General features: G+C 52.4%; 1 protein-coding gene across 1 annotated transcript; it reads right to left on the minus strand.

Annotated features, from left to right (window-relative positions):
• Positions 1 to 2,218: 2,218 nt before the first annotated feature.
• Positions 2,219 to 18,487, minus strand: LOC122389125 (nodal modulator 1-like). Its single transcript, XM_043380837.1, has 18 exons — positions 18,324 to 18,487; positions 17,933 to 18,032; positions 17,586 to 17,714; positions 17,249 to 17,395; positions 16,815 to 16,934; positions 16,401 to 16,597; positions 15,098 to 15,209; positions 14,437 to 14,611; positions 14,170 to 14,308; positions 13,794 to 13,937; positions 12,940 to 13,171; positions 9,261 to 9,855; positions 8,900 to 8,997; positions 7,773 to 7,983; positions 6,734 to 6,872; positions 5,144 to 5,312; positions 4,153 to 4,236; positions 2,219 to 3,182 (listed from the first exon to the last, which is right to left on the minus strand). The coding sequence occupies exons 1-18, from the start codon at positions 18,479 to 18,481 to the stop codon at positions 2,604 to 2,606; spliced, it is 3,528 nt and encodes a 1,175-aa protein (XP_043236772.1). The 5' UTR covers positions 18,482 to 18,487; the 3' UTR covers positions 2,219 to 2,603.
• Between the last annotated feature and the right edge of the window lie 361 nt (positions 18,488 to 18,848).

The raw sequence follows: 18,848 nt of genomic DNA on the forward strand, positions 1-18,848 counted from the left end.
CAGACGGAATGAGTTGAAACAGCGCCTATTAGCAATAAAAATGTACCGTCTCTCATGGAAAAATTGTGAAAAGCTAATTGATCAAAAACAATGTGGAAAAAATCGCTGAATTAAATGGTATTTGTCCAAAATGTGCCACTAAATAATTACACGGATTTTGCTGCTTAACCTAATACGTTTGACAATTGAAAATGCCATCATTGGAAAGAACATTCAATTCTCTCCAAGATCCAATCATCACGTTTGCATGACAAGCAACAGTATTCTTAAAAATATAAATGTTTCAAACCTCTGCAAAATGATTTTTAGTGAAAATTATCTACGCCTTTAATTTGTCATAAAACCAGTATAACGCCTTTTGGGGCGACTAACGGAGCGAGCGAGAGGGTGGGCCTTGCACGTGCGAATTTTCAAGGGGGTACCTCCAACTGACTTGTGCACGGCACCCTACTAACCGGTCTCTAGCGATGTGCCAAATTTGAGCACAATCGGCCCAGCCGTTCTCGAGATCTGGGAGCGGCACCCTGCACGTGCGCACGTGCAAAATGGGTCCCAACTGACTTGTACACGGCACCCTACTAACTGGTCCCTAACCGTGTGCCAAATTTGAGCGCAATCGGTCCAGCCGTTCTCGAGATCTGGAAACGACCCCTGCACGTGCGCACGTGCAGCAGCACCCCAACTATGGCACATGGATATGCAGTGCCTAGTGGGTGCCTACCTACATGCCAACTTTCAGCGCAATCGGCCGAGTAGTTACCGAGATATTGCAACAATTACAAAACTGACACCTCTTCGTTTTGCACGTGGCACGTGCATAAGGGGTCACCCACATGCATCGGGAATAGTCCAATACTTGGTAGAAGGAATGAAGCTACCCTACAAAAATTACCGCGTGTAAATCGGTCAAGTGGTTGCTGAGATATAAGCCTCGCAAAAGCGTCCGCACGGCCGGCCGGCCGGCCGGCCGCTCATACTCAGAAATTTCCGTTAATCTAAGGAAAGACTACGCTCGCTTCGCTCGCTCCGTAATAAAGCACATTTGACAGATTCTGAAGTGGAAAGCATGCTTATCAGACACGGGCACCTCGATGCGGTGGATATTTTTTCCACAAACCAAAACGTTTAGCCGTCAAAAAGCAATCGACCGAAATGGATAGATAACCCAACCGACACAAGAACAACCGACCACCCGCCGATCGAAAATATCCCTTTTTCGCGTTGCGGAGCACGCGGGTCACCCTAGTTCTTAGCTATTTCCCGTCACCTGACCCCGACTTTTTCATTAAACCTTGGTCAAACACATTTTAATCTGGACCTTGGGTGACCTCTGGACTCTACAAACCTCGGTCCTCTGGTCAAATTGTCTCAAATAATTCGGACCGCGAGAGCCATGGTCCAATTATGCATGCTTTTATTTCGCTCAGGTCTTAAATATGAACATTTTTATTCGGAATCAATCACATCTTTCTTTTCAAGGCATTCGTATATAACACTTTAACCCAGGACGAGTTGTCTAAATTCTTAAAATAGGTCTATAACGTCGCACACAATTACTCCGTAGATAAAACTTTCTTCCAAATCTCATCCCAAGCCCTCTTCCCCCATGCCTCATATCCAGTGCGACCCCGCCATCCTTTCGCCCCGCAGTGCCTGTCTTTTTCTTTCTGAATCACACTGTCATCGCCTCCCTCTCTCTCTCTCTCTCTCTCTCTCTCTCTCTCTCTCTCTCTCTCTCTCTCTCTCTCTTTCTCTCTCTCTCTCTCTCTCTCTCTCTCTCTCTCTCTCTCTCTCTCTCTCTCTCTCTCTCTCTCTCTCTCTCTCTCTCTCTCTCTCTCTCTCTCTCTCTCTTTTCCCCCTCTCTCCGCTATATCATCACACGCCACAAGCGTCACCGGTCTCCAATATATGCGGCGCTGGCGATAATAACATCATATCATGTCAGCGAACACGTTGATCGGCACACAAACGGAGCCCCGGTGCCGGCCGGTGGCCACACGGTCAGCCAGATTGTGTAGAGCCATGAACAAAATCAGAGTCCGGTGGTCGGCCCGCCTTAACGAGATGATATTTCCGTGGGAGTTGTGGTCCGCAGTGGTATAATTCGAGTCCGTGCTAGATGATAAGCTATGATGATTTCGGATATTTTTAATTTCAACCAGAACGTGGCGGAAATGATAAAATAAGATCCACTATCCAACGCCAAAAGAAGAACAAATCGAATCGGATAGTTATTATTTGTAACGATAAATCAATACACCATTTCAACCAAGGCACAGTAAAAGTCGTTCACTTGACGCTGCTCCTGAAACACTGACTTAATCGCCTTAGCAAGAGCCGTTCATAAGGATACAAAGGGAGTGGGACAGGACCATAATAACAGGCCACGGCTTTTCTCGGAACATACATTCGAACAACATCTATCCCCTGAATTACGTGATATGAACCAAAATGCTGATCACCATCATTCTAAGGACTTTTCTCACACCACAACATAAACATAATGCTCACGGATATACGCATTGCACATCGCACACGTCCCGTACGAATCGTTCGCTCTACTCCCTCCCTTTCTCTCCTCTCTCGCTCTTTCTCGCTCTCTATCACACCTTCCTCGCCTTCACTTTCACAGTCACGGGCCGGACGATGACGCCGATGCCGTCACCGGCCGCCGCGCCGCCCGACTCCCGGCGCGCGGCCCCGGCCCCAGCACGAGCCTGGTACTTGGCCCACAGCTTCTTCCCCATCTCCAGACACTTGCGCTGGTTGACGGCCAGCAGGACGGCCAGCAGCGTGAGCGGCAGGCCGAGCACGGGCCCGGCGCCCAGCTCGGCGTCCACGGGTCGCCGCTCGGCAGAGAACTGCAGCTCGATGTGTCGCGCGGCCGCGTCCGCCGTGAAGGCCACCTCGGCGGAGCGCACTGTGTGAGTCGCCGCGCTCAGCGAGCTCTCTAGTCGCGCCACGTACTGGCGGCCGTCGCGGGCCAGCGGCGCCGGCAGCACGACCAGCGGCGAGCCGGCCACCGGCTGGGAGATCAGCGGCGCCTCGGAGCCGGCCGCGCTCACCACCAGCCGCAGAGAGGAGAGGTGCTGCGGAGCGGACACCACGCGTACCGTGACGTCCATCTCGCCCAGACGACGGAACGCCACCAGACGGAACCCGGATACGTCACCGTCCGCCACCTGCACACGGAGACACCGCGGTTAGAGAGTCGGGTCATGTGGTCAGGTCACGGGATCAGGTTACCAGGTCAGGTCACGAGTCATTAGAGGGAAAACAAAACATCTCGGTCAGATTGCAGAATTGGGGAAAGTGATGTCAGGCTATTTAGACCACGTCTTGTAGAGTAATACAGAGTATAAGAAAAAAAAACAATTTCAGTGAGGAATATCGGCGCACACCTACAGAGAATATGACTATTGTGCAGAGGACCCCAGCATTCACAGAACGAAGCCCACAGGCCAGTGCAAATATCGCCCAACCGCAAGAGTCCACGGCCACAATGGTAAATCACACACAACATCTCGAGTGCCCAGCATCGCACATTGAACCCTGTTTGAGTCTGCCGGCGGGGCCATTATATCGCTGCAAAGACCAGTTACGGGCAATGATGACCGGGCAATGGCGGTGACCACGCGGCAGCTCAGATGGACCTCACCACCCCTCCAACCGGTGTGGCCTCACGATAGTCTAACATACAGCGGAAACAACCACACAAACATCGACAGACTCCGAGCACGCGTACACAACACGGACAGATTCACATCTGCAAAGATGAGTGCAATGTTTGTTTGTTTTGTTGGGTAAGGCCCTTTCGGTTGATGAGACTATTTCAGAGCCGGAATGATGATAGGAATTAGGGTGAAGCATTGGTCTGGGCGAGCACTCTGGTGTATCGCCGGGGCTGAGCCCGTCCAGAGGACAGGCCGACCAGCCCCCCCCCCCCAAACACTCACTGCACCCCGCTACGGGCGTGCTCTTACGGATATTCCCGCATGGGATAAATTCTCCCGTCCAGCCCAGAACAGGGGGTTGAGGTGTGGAAAAGAACGGTTTGAAGGTCCTGAGGATGGAAATTACGGAACGGAATCGATGAGTGCATGCAACTTAGTCACTGATATATTCGTGTGAACAGGACAAGACCGAACTTACCCGAACCGTCTGCGAGTCTGGAATACCGCGGGAGAACTGCGTGTTTGTGTCCGTACCAGTCTTCATTCGGACCGTGTATTCACACTGCAACGGTAAAAACGGGCAGAATATGCATCACAAGAGTGCTAAATTACATAAATACGCGGAGGTATGGTAATGGGCGGTGAAAAAAAAAACGAATTGATATTGAGCGCGCTTCCTCCCTCCAAGTTCAGTGTTGACGTGTGCTGGGCTTTATGCCCAACCAGGAAACCAGCAAGCTAGTTACTTTAAACTTTCTGTGACCGATAGATTAGTTAAATCGACGGCGAATCTCCCGGTCCATTGGACGGCCGATCGTGTTGAAACGACGAACCCTTTTGAAACGAACCCATCTCCACTATTCAGCAGTGGCTTGCGGAATCAGACTCCAGCCGGTAGCGTTTAGCGAGAAAGCACGATAATTACTAATTCAAGGTTCTGAATGAGACCGCGTTCACAGAGTTTAACTCTGAATCAGTTGGTAGCACGGTGTCAATTAGTTGGAAGCGCAGGTTTCGTGAGCAAGTGGCTCTTCAGTGAAACACCAGGATGCCACGAGGCAACGCAGATGCATCCCTTACAGAGAATCCAGGAAATACTGTCGCAGCACATTACCTCGTTATTATTATGTTTCATCATTATCTGAACGAACCAATCGTCCTCACCCCAATGAAGGCGCAAAGACAAGCAACTGGCAAAATATGTAGAAACTGATTCCAAATGCTAGAATTCGCAGCAATACTCATTTCCAAAACAACATATAAAAACAAAGAACGTTTTAGATTCGCTATGATATTCATGCCTGAGAGCGTTCACTAAACACAGCTGAAAATATGCACCCAGGGGGAGGACGAAACCTTTCCTTTCTTGAGTACGCGTTGCCTCTCAAATAGCCACAGCGACAAAATCTAGAAAAAGTGGTATCTCCCTGACGCATTAAGTCCTTTTTTCAGCCCCGCCCGTCGCTCACCTGGGGCCGGAGTCCGCGGATGCGGAGCGCGCCGGTCGGCTCGCTGGTGGCCTCCTCCTGATGGTGGTCACACTGGGGACCAGCCACCGCCTCCACCACCACACCGGGCTCCGGATCACCGGTCAGTGTGGTGACACGGCCCACCAGGCTGTAAGCCACGCGCCGGCCACTGAGGGAGGGGGCGGGGGAGGTCAGTGACCCGACCCAACAGGCTGTAGGCTACCCGGCGGCCACTGTAGGAGAGGGGGAGGGGTCAGTGAGTAGTGACCTCACCGGTCAGCGTGGTGACCCGGCCCACCAGGCTGTAGGCCACGCGCCGGCCACTGCGGGGAGGGGGTGGAAGGTCAGGGACCTGACCCAACACTGGCTGTAGGCCCCTCTATGGCCACTGGGGGAGGAGGGATATGGGCCAGTCTGGACTACAGGCCACTCAGTTGGGGGAGGGGGGGAGGGGGAGGTTAGCAATCCTTCACACCAGCCGAGGCCATCCACCAGCCACTGGAGATAGAGTTCAGTGACAGTAGTCCCCATACACCAGACTGCAGGTCAGTCTCCGCCCATGACTACCGCCATAATGCCACTCTCCTTTCAGCTCATCCCGCATCCAGCACGTCACCGCCGCCGAAGACGGCCACCTCCCGTGACTGATGGGCCGTACCCTCTGCCAAATGCACCCCAAATCAGCCCGCGGACGTAACGTATCGCCTCGCCGGTCTGCGGGGGTCTCCCGTCAGGGTCTCATATTGAGCTGGGCGGCGGCAGTGATCGGCCCAGAGGAGGTGCAGGGATCAATTACAAGTTACAACACATCTCGGTCCGCAGTAGCGGCGGCTACACCCAGAATAGAGGCCGCCGGGTCAACGGGACGAGACGGCCCGCAGTGCTGTATATTTGGATGGTGAGGGTATAGCTTATAGAATTACTCGCGGTCGAGACGGAACAGTCCCCTGTCGGCTTCTACCGTCTACGGCACACGACTTATGGTGACCTGGGTTGTAGCGTGGTGGGGTTTAGGGACGTGCCAACAGCGGAATCATTGTGCAGATACAGAAGCGGAGAAGTGCATTTGGTAAATTACACAATACACCGACGTCAACACAGAACAGAATTATTTAGGCTGTCGAACGTATTTACCGAGAAGTAAGGGACGACGCATGGCGCGTATTTCCATCCATAGCCATGAGTTGGATATTGCCCATACACTGCCCGCCGGTTACCCCAATATTAAACTGGACAGCTTAGGACAGACGGCGCCTGCGGTCTCGGAAACCGACGAGTGGGCGATCGCGCTGTACTGTGCGGGGTTTCCATGTCAGAGACTGTCCCAGCGGCCCGCAGAGATTCGGTAAATCCGGCGGATCTAGCAGAGCCCACGAGTTAATACAAAGCCTGTCCTAGAGCCGGCAGATATTTCAGTACAGCCCCATGCTATATGTGGACAAACGCACAAGCATTGATCCGTTCTATTAGTAAAGCCATCGACTCTTCAAGATACGGCTAAGGCATCTGCGTCATAACTTGTACAACTGACCTATCGGCTGGTCCGGAATCCAGCTTAGACCCGGCGCTGACCCCGACTGGGACACTCACCTGACGGTGACCTCTAGCGTAGCTCCCTCGGCAATCTCGGCCATCTTGGAGGCGGGCGTGAACTCGTACTCCTTCATCATGGGCCGGATGAAGTACTGTCCGGGGCTGAGCGACAGGAACACCTGACGGCCGTCCTCGTCTGCGGCAACACCATCAGAGTGACGTCAGCGGTGTGTGACGTCAGAGGCGTGAATGACGTCACCAGAGGATAGACGTGGGAGTGTAGACAGTAAGTTAATTAACCTCGCCATGTGCTGACAGCGGGCAGACAGCTGGCGCTGGCTCATGATACGATAAAACACAAACAAATACATGTGTACGACAAACGTGAGCCCATGCTCAGAAAAGATCAGCGCCCTTCCAGGAGCACGAAAGCATAAACCTTTGTACAACAAACGCCTCGCGGAGACCATAGTAACTACCAGCAGCCACAATGCTTGGTAATACGCGTTATTCGGCAGGCTGACATTACGTACGTATAACACAATTAGCGGCGACCGATCAGCGGCCGCGCCGCGAACCCGGACGTCAACCGCCCAGGGATAGTCCAATAATCCCTAACCGGTGGTCATTCGACTAATGCATCTGTCGTCAGCCGAACGCCCGTCATTTTGTGCCGCTGCCGCGGCGGCTGTGTCTCAATATGAGCCGCAGCGCGGCGCTCGAGGGCGACGGCCGGCCAGTATGTACAGATCGGAGTGACTTCCGCCGATCAGTCTGGCTGATATTGACCATCAAAGCCGATATACCGGGCGGGCATATTCCAACATTAAAGTGGAGTTCAGTGGGCCGGTTAAATCATTCCAGCCGGCCTGAAGACCTAACCATGGCATGACAGGACGGGACAGACTACCGGACATACAGTCCCATGACACAGCCCAGAGAGCGGCCCGCTCCGAAAACCGTGGCGTGACGTACTAACACGGGACAGGACCATGTCATGCCAGGAAGGGCGGACGGACACATTCGTAAAGCCCACAGAGCCGCTCCCAGGACCATACTAGGACAGACAGACGGTCCGGTCCCAGCGCCCACTGACCTGTGAGGCTGTTCCTGCGATAGTCCTTCCCTCCAGAGACAGACAGCAGTACTCCGGGCAGCGGCCGACCGGCCTCGTCAGTCACCCGCAGCCGCAGCTCGGCCAGCTTCCGCGCCTCAAAGTGGCCCGCCTTGCCGTCAGTCTTGGTCAGCACGTAACCCTCCTTTTCGGCGTCGACCTCGTACTGGCGGTCCGGAACTAACGGACCGATCTGGGGGAGAGGGCGAGGGGGGAGGAGTCAGAGAGAGCCGACATTTTGACCCCGCTGCCGCCGAGTCCCGCCGCCCCCAGCGCATGTCAGCGGAATCATGAACAATGCAGAACGGTGAATGGTTCAGCCCGCTCGGCGATCGTTACATCTCACACCGACCGGCGCACGCGAAAACCGGCGGCGTCGACAGGCGGTGTTTGATTAATGAAGGCGCACTTTCGCGTGCCACGTCAGGCGCTGCTGTGGGGAGGCTGCAGGCGGCAGAACTCCGTTGGGACAGAATTAACCGGCCGACGGCGGGCGCTTAGCGTAAGGTAAGAGCGGAGGCTGGGGGGTGGGAGGGGATAGTGGGAGGCTGGGAGCGCGTGGTTACAGAATCTTAATAAAAGTAACCTAAGCAGTGAGCTGCAGGATGGAAAGGAGTTTGAGCAATGACGTGTAATTTGATTGTGAGAATATAAACTAAAATACGTAACACAACATTTCACTGTCATTTTGAAGTGAATACTCATGCCAAACGCATCCTGATCTCTTGTCACGATCTGCGTTTTTATTTCAGCTGAATATCGCATTGTTAGTTTCACAACAACGTTCGAGAAGTGGCCTGAAGACTCTTTGGACCGTCTCCGTCCGTTGTAGCCGGTAATAATGGTGGTAGTCTGGCGACTCTCCTTCTGTCTCGGCCGGACAGCGAACACTCAAAATAATGGCACGCTGACGTCTCAGTTTTTCATTGTTATTATTACTTATTTCATTCTAATCAAGAACACCAAAAGATTCATCATAGGTGCGATAGCTCCACCAAAATGCCACTGTCACTATCGGATTCAAACCCCACAATTTACTATATCATCCAGGGACACCCCTCGCCCCCGAGTCACGCGCCCGACCGCGGACCGACCGGCCGCCCGCTGACCTGATAGAAGCCCTTGTCGTCGGTGATGGCGGTGACGGGCTCCATGTCGGCCGCAGATACGGTGATCCGGGCACCGGCCAGCGACGGCGAGATGCGACCTGACGGGGAGAGTACGGGGTTAGACGGGGTATAATTTACAGGATTACATACTGCACGACACAGGATTACATGGAAAGACTGTCAAAAAGCAAATACAATAAATAATTCAGCTATCGATCACGCACGAGTTTAGGTACGAAAGAAATCAGAAACCCGATAGATGAGTTTAATTCAAATCCTTATCCGGCGCTCACCATCCCCCAGCACACCCTTATCCCATTACTTGCTCCATTCCTAGCCTGACCTCCCAGTGCCCACTTACCGCTGATGAACGTTCCTTTCCTGGCCTGGAAGGTGACCGCCTCCTCGGCGCAGTCCTCCCCCGCCGTCAGCTGACGGTACGTCGGCGTGAACAGCATGGTATCCGACTGCGGCTGGAAGGTCATCACCTGTCCCGGCCGGGCCTGCACGGAGAAACGGTGCACCTTCCCGCCGTCCTCTGCTCGAGTCTCCAGCTCAGTCACCTCCGTCTCCACAGTGAGCCGCACGCGGACGTCTTTAGTAGGCTCCCGGCAGCTCACGGAGCCCGAGACGCGGTGGGTGACGGCGCGCAGCTCCAGCGGAGTGGTCGAGGTCGTGTCGGCGCGCAGGGCCGGCTCCTGAAACTGGTGGCAGCCGCGCGGCTCCACCTGGTATACGCCGGCGGCGGGCACGCACAGCGTGTTGGACCCGGCGGTCAGTGTGGCGTAGTCCGCGGCCGGCGCGGTGGAGCCGGCCGAAGCCAGTCGGAACAGTATCTCGGTCGAGTGAGAGGTGACGAGAGTGAGACGGTAGCCGGACTGTATCAGCTGGAGACCCGTGACGTCCGCGGCGGATACCGTCACCGGCACCGAGGAGGCCGCCCAGCACCACTCGTCCTGAGGGAGGGAGACGGGAGGGGGGAGGTCAGACCCGGTACAGGCGACACGGAGGAGGCCGCCCAGCACCACTCGTCCTGGGTGGGGGGGGAGGGGGGAGGCAGCGTCAGACCCGAGACAGGCGACGCGGAGGAGGTCGCCCAGCACCACTCGTCCTGAGAGGGGGGGGGGGAGGGGCGTCAGACCCGGGTACAGGCGGCACCGTGGAGGCCGCCCAGCACCACTCGTCCTGAGGGAGCGGGGAGGGGGGGGGGGGGGGGGTCAGACCCGGTACAGGCGACACGGAGGAGGCCGCCCAGCACCACTCGTCCTGAGGGGGAGGGCGAGGGCAGCGTCAGACCCGAGACAGGCGGCATGGTAAAGTGCACCAGCTGTGGCAAATTAGCCCTTGCATACAGTATATGGGGCGGGGGAGACGGATGGACCATCTCGTTTTTTTCGCGAATAACTCGTGAAAAAGGGGCCGATCGCGGAGAAACTTTTAGTAGTCATCGAGTTATCAATCAATTTTACACATAACCTGAAAATTTCATGACCCTGACCCCAACGACCTTTGACCCATTATTTTCATACAGGATCAAAAGATCGTTAGAATGAGATGCAGGAATAATGCTATGCGATGTGATGAAATGATGCTCTGTGGTATTGCATGCAGGCCATGCAATACGACAGAGCACAACGAAATCCACCAAGCGCGGCCGGCCGTGCGGCTTCCTCACAGTCCCACGTCCCCAGCTGCGAACAATAATCCGAGATTGAACGATCGGAAACTTCGGCACGGGCCATGGGACCCGCCGCGTCACGTCCGATCCCGCTGAAACTGTGCACAATAAGGGAAACTCGCAGACATGTTCCTGCAGCGACCCGCTCAATGTTGTATGGCCAATCGGTTGGGCAATCGCCAGAACGGGCAGCCGAGCTAGAGATGCCACTTTTGAACCCGCGAACCCGCTTTCCGCGGGTTTTCAAAACCCGCAGGGTTTTTGGCGGGTTCGAGAAGAAAAACTTGTCGTGTGGCGGGTATTTAGCGGTCAGACTTAAGAACCTATAAATTTTATCCCTTTATTTTTTTAGATGCAAAACACAATGCCAAGTGCATTTGCTCAGGTTAACAATACAATACCTATTCATCAAAACAACTTTTAAAACAGAACCAAATATAAAAATATATCAAGGAAGCACATTTCAAATGCAAAACTGAAAACAACCAGCAATAGCATCCACAGCCTAGCAATGACCAAACCAGGATACAAGAAACAAACTACAAAGCATAAATAAATGCTGATGAAAGCATCCATAAAACATAAAAGAGCCTGAAAGCAAACTTATAGGAAGCTGAACTGAAGTCTATGTGCAGTGTGCACTAGATATACATTATGGAAGAACCCAGACTTAAATGAGATGTTGAAAATCAGAGCAAATGCCACATGTTACTTTATTTGCGTCTGGTCGGCATAAAAAAGAGCTATCAGCTAAACAAAATTTGATGGAAATTCATTGATTACCTACCTATCCTACTCTGTTCTGTTCCACCCTATATTACGAAAATAACACACCAATTACCCTTACAAAAAATCAAAATATTGACTGGCATGCGGCCCAAACATAACGCAATACAATACTGGCGCACTTCCGACATTCTGACAAGGATTGGCATTTGACTGCGTCAATTTTGATCTCTGAGGCGAAGGAAAGCTGTCATTAATGACGCAATAATTTTACAATCAATTTTTTCTGTCTTGGTTTCTGAATGTCTCAAAATAGTAGTTCTACATGTTACAAAACCACGTAGCTGGTCGCATTTATTTCTTTTTGTCTTTTTACGTCCTTATCATTTGTATGCCAAAAGATGACCAGCCGGAGAGCATTACCAAAACCATCTATAAAATTATTACATTTAATTTAGCATTTACTCTCTCTTTATTTCTTAACCGGTGATTAACCTCTGAATTGTGAAACTTTAGCTGTTGTGTAAAATAATTCTATCAGAATGGCACATGAATATGCATTATACAACGGTGTTTTCGCAACAAGTTCGCACTAACTACGGCCGCAATAATTTAGTCGCTGTAACATTCCTTGCAATCAGCTGTTGGTGACGCTTCTGACGCATGTTTCCAGAAATGCGTGGTTGTTAGTTGGTTTTTGCTGGGATTTTGGATGATTAGTTTGATGTGTAGATCGACTGGATACTCATTATTCACCGTATCACTATCATTGAGAGGGAGCCAGAGTGAAATCTTGATCCTCAGCCAATGCTGAAGGGTAAGGTGAGAGAAAGATTTTACTGAACTCTTTTCAGAAACGAATTTCAAATGTATTGATGCATTTTTCATTTTCCACTATCCAGTGTGCACTTCCTGAGGACTTAGCATAGCAATTTCAAGTCCTTACTATTTGTTTGGCTGTCTTTTTCTGCACAGCAATGAAGCAAGTAAGGTTTATATAGCTCTAGCATTGACCCAGCTGTATTTTTTCTTGCAAAATCAGGTTTTTAAAATTGCGGGTTTTTGCGGGTTCGGCTCAGCCAAAATCAGCTTGCGGGTAGTTGTGGTTGGGCAAAGGGTAGCTGCGGGGCGGGGCGGGTAATGAAATTGCAAATTTGTGGCATCTCTACAGCCGACCCAGGCAGCGGGGAGAGCCCAGAGTGAGACGGGGGGGGGAGCCGGGACGGAGGGGGACGGACGTGAGGTCTGCTGGGGGCGCGGAGTATGCACAAACTGAGACGGATAGCAGACACGGGCGCCTCCAGCAGCGCAACGAACAAAGACCGGGGATATGTGACCAGGGGGAAGTTACGGGAAGGTGGCTCGAGAGAAGAGCTCAAACCACTAGATATTGCTGATGCTATATGTTTACGTGTAAAGGAAAGCTGACCAGAAAATTACGGGCCAATATCTTTTCGTAGACGCCGGTTACAAAGTTAAGATACGAAATGAGATGCTATGTTAACCCGAATAACTTCTATCTAAGTACAGATATCAGACCAAGCTGAGCTAAAACAGCGATCAAACCGTCTCGCAAACCATGCCGCCTAACCTATTCCATCACAACGCAACCACTCCACCTCGATACGTCACTGACCTTGGTGACGGTGACCTCGTACTGTCCAGGCAGGACGCCGTCGAAGGCGAACCGTCCGTCGGCGGCGGCGGTGGCGGCGCGCGGCGGCAGTCCCTCGGCGCTGAGCGTCAGCTGGAGGCCGGCGCACGACTCCAGACAGCGCACGGTGCCCGACACCCGCGCCCGGAACGGCGAGAAGGTGACCCCCGAGACGGGCGCCGACACGGCCAGCTCCTGCTGCGCAGAGCCGAAACTGGACGCGGGGGGGGGGGGGGGGCAGGTCAGACACGAAAAATACAGGGGGAGAGAAAGGAGCAGATAAGTCGCAACACACAATGAATGGCGAATGATGGGCAACTAGGTAACACTTCATAAAAATATGTTAATCCAGAGACGTCGATGTGGCTCGAGGACTAAAACTTATGTCCACATCACTCTTTTGTTTCGACATTTTTTTTTTTATAACACACTACCCCACGCAGTGCCATCCTGTCTTACAGTCCAGATATGTGGCTGTGACCTAAGCTCTGCAGAACCAATTGAAAAGTCATCAGAAATCAGTACTACAAAGTACAATCTACATCAGTCATAGCTTCCTCACTTCCAGAGTCTCATCAGACCTACTGAACAGAACCACTTTTCCTGTCGACAGCATTATCCCCCTTATCCCCACTCCCCAGACCCACCAGATCCCACATTTCCTCCCTATTACAGAGCCCATCAAAGTCCTCGTTTCATCCCTATCCTCACCTGAGTCCCCGTTTCCTCCCGTCCTCACGTGACTCTTAGTCCTCGTTTTTCTCCCGTCCTCACCTGAGTCCTCGTTTCCTCCCGTCCTCACCTGAGTCCTCGTTTCCTCTCGTCCTCACACTCACCTGAGTCCTCGTTTCCTCTCGTCCTCGGAGACCACCACTCTCAGTCGGTAGGTGGCAGGACGGAGGAAGGTGCAGAACGCGCCGTCCGCACCCGTCACAGCCGTGTACGCTGTCTCTGAGCCGGCCACCTTGAACTCCACAGACCTGATATGGAGGAGAGGGAGTGATGTCAGTCAGTGCCGATGTAGGATGTAGGATGTCATAGGATAAATGACAGCACAGTCGGCGGGGCAGCTACGTAGTCATGCTCGACAAAACATCACAACCACAGATTAAAGCATTTTGATTCTCGCATGGAACAGGATGGCTCGATTGTACGTTGACGCGATAATGCACTGCCTCAGCTGAGCATATCACGCGGAGCTGAAGCTCCTACCTGGGTCCGGCGGAGACGCCGTCGGGCAGATTGGAGAGGTCTACTTTGCCGCAGACCTGGAACGCGGCTGCCACGAGGTCGGGCAGCTGGGGCGCCGACGGGCTGACTGTCACCGTGCGGCTCTCAAACTGGACGGAATCTGTGGGCAGAGTACAGCAGTGGCTCTCAAACTGAGCGGAATCTGTGAGACGGGAGTTAACAGCAGTGGCTCTCAAATTGGACAGACTCTGGACGAGGAATACATCATCGGTAAGCCGCCCTACGTACCGGCCTCAGCGGAGAGCCGGAACTGTCCGCTGTTGGCGCCCTCGATGGTGTATGATCCGTCCTTTTCAGTCACCACACTGCGGGCGTCCAGCCGTACGGTGGCGCCACCTAGTCCAACCTTCTTCCCGCCGGCGACAGATGTCAGCACCCGTCCGCTGATGGTGTATCCCGCCACCTGTAGACCGGGGCAGAGGCGGGAGGGGCACAGGTGAGAATTAATTGGGGATAGGCGCGTGTGTGCGGGATAAATGCGGCAGCATGTGTCATTGACCGGCAGCGATGTTACAACTCAATAGACGCCCCTGGTCCACTTCTTTTATTGAGGTGATCTTGATTCTTGGCCCACAACTACCACATCTTGTGTTATTAAACGGTCAGAAATACAAAAGGACGGGCACCGGTCGACCTGAAATTGAGAGCATACGAATAGTTCTGGTACGTTATGGAATACCGGCGATTTACGCCGCTGTCAACTGCACGGCATGGAGTCTCAAGAACAAGTAAAGACACTAAGAGCGCGAGAGATGATGACTCCCCATTCACGTAGCCCACGGCTGCCGTATCCCTGAACTCCCACAGGGCGGCACTGAAGCTGTCAGTCACCGTCTCATCGACGGGAGTTGGCTCTGCTCGGTCGTGAGGAGGGCCAGGGGACACCCACCTGGAACGGTTCGCCGATGGCGGCGCTGTCCTGCGCCACGCGGACCTCGACCTCGGTGGGACGCACGTCGAACCGAGTTCGAGCGCCGGCGTAGAACGGCACCACCACGTACCTGTAGGGGAGGTGGGTAATGGGTATAATGTTAGACGTGTGAATTACACCCAGCACCACAGCACGTAACTGAGTACAAGAGAGCAATACCATTTAAATGGTATCAACTTCAATCAACATGCAGGACATTAGGTGCTTGAACGTACAGGCATGTCGGACGTTAAAATATCAATAACTGACGAGTGCTTTTACATTACCGGAGCACCACCGACCAGATACCTACAAAACATCGCATATGTTACCAGTAAAACGCCTTTTGGGCGAAGGACGAGCGAGCGAGATAGTGAGCCCTGCACGTGCGGAAGGGCGAGAGGGTGCTTCCAACGGGCTTGCGCAAAGCACCCTTCTAACTGATCGCTAGCGGTGTGCCAAATTTGAACGCAATCGGCCCAGCCGTTCCTGAGATCTGGAAGCGGCATTCTGCACGTGCGCACGTGCAAACGGGGTCCAAAATGACTTTTGCACGGCACCCTACTAACTGGTCCCCAACCGTGTACCAAATTTGAGCGCAATCGGCCCAGCCGTTCTCGAGATCTGGAAACGCCCCCTGCACGTGCGCACGTGCAGTAGCACCCTAACCGCAACACATGGGAATGCATTGCCTGGTGGGTGCCTACCTGTATGCCAAGTTTCAGCGAAATCGCCCCAGTAATTACCGAGTTATTGAAATGGGAACAAATTTGACACCTCTTATTGTTGTATTTTGCACGTGCACTGGGGGTCACTCACATAGATCAAGAGTATCCGACCTTTGGTAGAAGGGATGCAGCTACCCTATAAAAATTACCGCAAGACAATCGCTCAAGCCGCTGCTGAGATATGAGCCTCTCAAAATCACTACTTTTGGAAAACAGCTTGAACACCCTTGACTTTTCACGTGGCACGTGCCACGACGGTCACTGAGACGTATCAAAAGTAGTCAATTACGGGGTAGAAGGGATGGGGCTACCCAACAAAAAAGACCGCAGGCCAATCGGTCCAGCGGTTGCTGAGATATAAGCCTCTCAAAAGCGTTACAGGCCGGGCCGGGCCGGGCCGCTCATACTGAGATTTTTCCGTTATATTGAAAAGACTCGCTTTGCTCGCTGCGCTCGCTCGCTCGTAACCACCATAGCCTGAATTACCTCTATCTTATTCTGGCGACGGTTTACGACATGCCCGACCTAAATTCCCTTCCCTAACTAGCACTCACTCTCCGCTCGGCACCACGGGGAAGACGAAGCGTCCCTGTGCGTCCGACACCACCCGGCAGAGCGCCGGCGGCAGGCCCGACCGGGCCGTGTAGCCCGCCGCCGGTGTGACGTCACAGCCCGTCAGGGGCGCCGCCTCCGTCCGCCGGCCGTGCAGCACAAACGTGACGTCAGACACCGGCTCGGAGCCACTCACAACCTGAGGAGGGGCACGGGTGACGTCAGAAAATAGCATAGAAGACACCCATAACCCATCAAATACACACTTCAACACATGGCCAAATAAACCCATCAGTTCAGTTTAACTTTCAACAAAAGTGAAATAACAACGTAACCCATTCAAAAATAAAGCATGGTAAGTCAACAACAGTGATCTGAGGAGAGTCTGACAGCATGCCGCTCCCACCGGTCCGCACCATTCCGGAGACGTCGAACCCGGCCACAGCCAGCTGCGTCCCCACGTCTCCGTTGTCACCTCTCACGGAGACCTGGGTCCGGTGGCGCGCCAGCTTCCAGACAGGGTGGCTGGCCGTCACCTGGCGTCAGAGGTCATATGTCAGAGCTGTGGGAAACCACTGGGTGGGGTAGTTAGTAGAACCAGGTGTGCATGGGAGAAACAGATATCATCTACCTAAGTGTTAACTTTTGTAATGCGACAAGACCATCACAAAATGATGATAGCAATGCCCCATTCTCACGCCTGTGATATTTTATGCATCGGTAAACCTATTAAATACTCCACTTCATCTTCAATTTCACATACAGTCTCGATAACAGCGCTTCGACGCGTCAAACAATCCCCCTCGTCCGGTCGCCCAATTTCGGAGCGCCGGGGGTGCGTGAAACGCACCTCGTAGTCGCCAGCCGGCACGGGACTGAAGGTGAACCGTCCGGCCGGTCCGGTGGTGACCTGCGTCTTGAGCCGGTCCCGGTCCGAGGTCGAGGTCAGGGTGACAGTGACCCCAGCCGGGCCCTCGGTGGAGCCCAGACTGACGACCTGACGGACAGACACCGTGGTCAGTCATACTTGGGGTGGGCAAGGGCTGTTAAACAGGGCATGGGGTAGTGAAAAGCTACAGGTAGGTACCAACAAAGACATGTTCACATGCTTAGTGGTAATGTCTACATGAGCCAGTTATAATTTAAGCGAATGAGCAAAGCAGATTCTATATAAGAGTTTTACATACCTGTCCTGTGACTCCAAACCCTTGGAAGGTGAAGTCGACATCCTGTCCCTGAGAGCACATGTCTGTCTCCCCGTCCACGCTGAGGGCCACCTCTGATGGCTCGAAACTCCAGCCATCGGGAGGTGCCAGCTGTGGCAGGGGTTAGTGGTCAGGTCATGGGTCATTTGGAGGCATGCAGGTGGGCCAGGCCAAAATGCTGCCAATATCATTCCACTTTACAGCAAGATTGAGATACTGATGTATCTGTCAAGGACGGTGGTAGCCTGTGCAAGAGTACAGGCTCAAATGCTGACAAAACACCATTTAAACATTTGAAATGAGTTTGTAAGGCATCTTAGTGAGCTCACCTTGATAATGTAGTCACCCTTATCATAGATGGGCATGAAGTAGTACCCATTGTTGGGTGCACAATCTGTCTGGTACTTCAGGCTGCCTTGCTTTGTGTATCTGAAATACAGAATTTGTGCATTAAATCACAGTTGTGATATTAACTGGGTTCGTGCCTTCATAAAAACCACAATTAAAATGCTGAGGAACACGTCTCCGGACACCAACCCTTCATATTTTTAAAGATTGCAACAAGTTCAGAATGATTTTCTATGCTTATTTTGTGCCTTATGAGTATGAATTAGTCTGAGCTAGGATTAATTAGGGATTCACTTTAAATATTACTATAAAATAGCCTCCAGAGACGAAAGCGTCACAAAATGACTTTCAATAAGCAATCATAATACTTACAATTTCACTTGAACCTTGGAATATTCAATGTCAACAGAACTTCTGACGAATCCACCACATCCCAGGATGCCATCTGAATAGCATCTAGCAGTAAAACAACATAAAATTATGAATATTAGTGGGATATGCCTGAGCGACCCCATCGCCGCGTTCGTCATCTTGCCGGGTGCATTTGGTAGCACTATTTCAGCCATTCTGCAACTTGTACTTCCATATCCGAACTTCCTCTGTGCATAGGAACAAACGGAAATTAAAAGCTATGCCGTTTGATCGTCAGATGATTTCTAAAACATAGATTTCTAATGAAAATATAAAAAATTATCAACTTAATTTCGTACAAGAAAAAAATTGTGCTGCAATGTGTTTTTTGGAAATTCATGCCTAAAGCAAATGAAGAGAAACCTTTGCTGCTAGGTGGCGCTGTATAGTAGTTTTGTATGATACAGGTGGCGCTAAGTGCACACACCTTGCACACAGAACTGCACAGAACCACTCAACTGAGCACTGATAGGAGCCAGCGACTGC

The sequence above is a fragment of the Amphibalanus amphitrite genome, unplaced genomic scaffold (genome assembly GCF_019059575.1).
Source record: "Amphibalanus amphitrite isolate SeventyFive unplaced genomic scaffold, NRLGWU_Aamphi_draft 000344F_arrow, whole genome shotgun sequence".
Lineage (NCBI taxonomy): Eukaryota > Metazoa > Arthropoda > Thecostraca > Balanomorpha > Balanidae > Amphibalanus > Amphibalanus amphitrite.

Bases quoted from the DNA above. Each gene is read 5' to 3' on its own strand.
- LOC122389125 (XM_043380837.1), bottom strand. From the start codon at position 18,481: ATGACGAACGCGGCGATGGGGTCGCTCAGGCATATCCCACTAATATTC. The intron at 17,396-17,585 runs GTATGTAAAACT...TCTGTCCGTCAG, and splicing joins GGTTTGGAGTCACAGGACAG to GTCGTCAGTCTGGGCTCCAC. The intron at 16,935-17,248 runs GTGCGTTTCACG...CTCTGACGCCAG, and splicing joins TGCCGGCTGGCGACTACGAG to GTGACGGCCAGCCACCCTGT.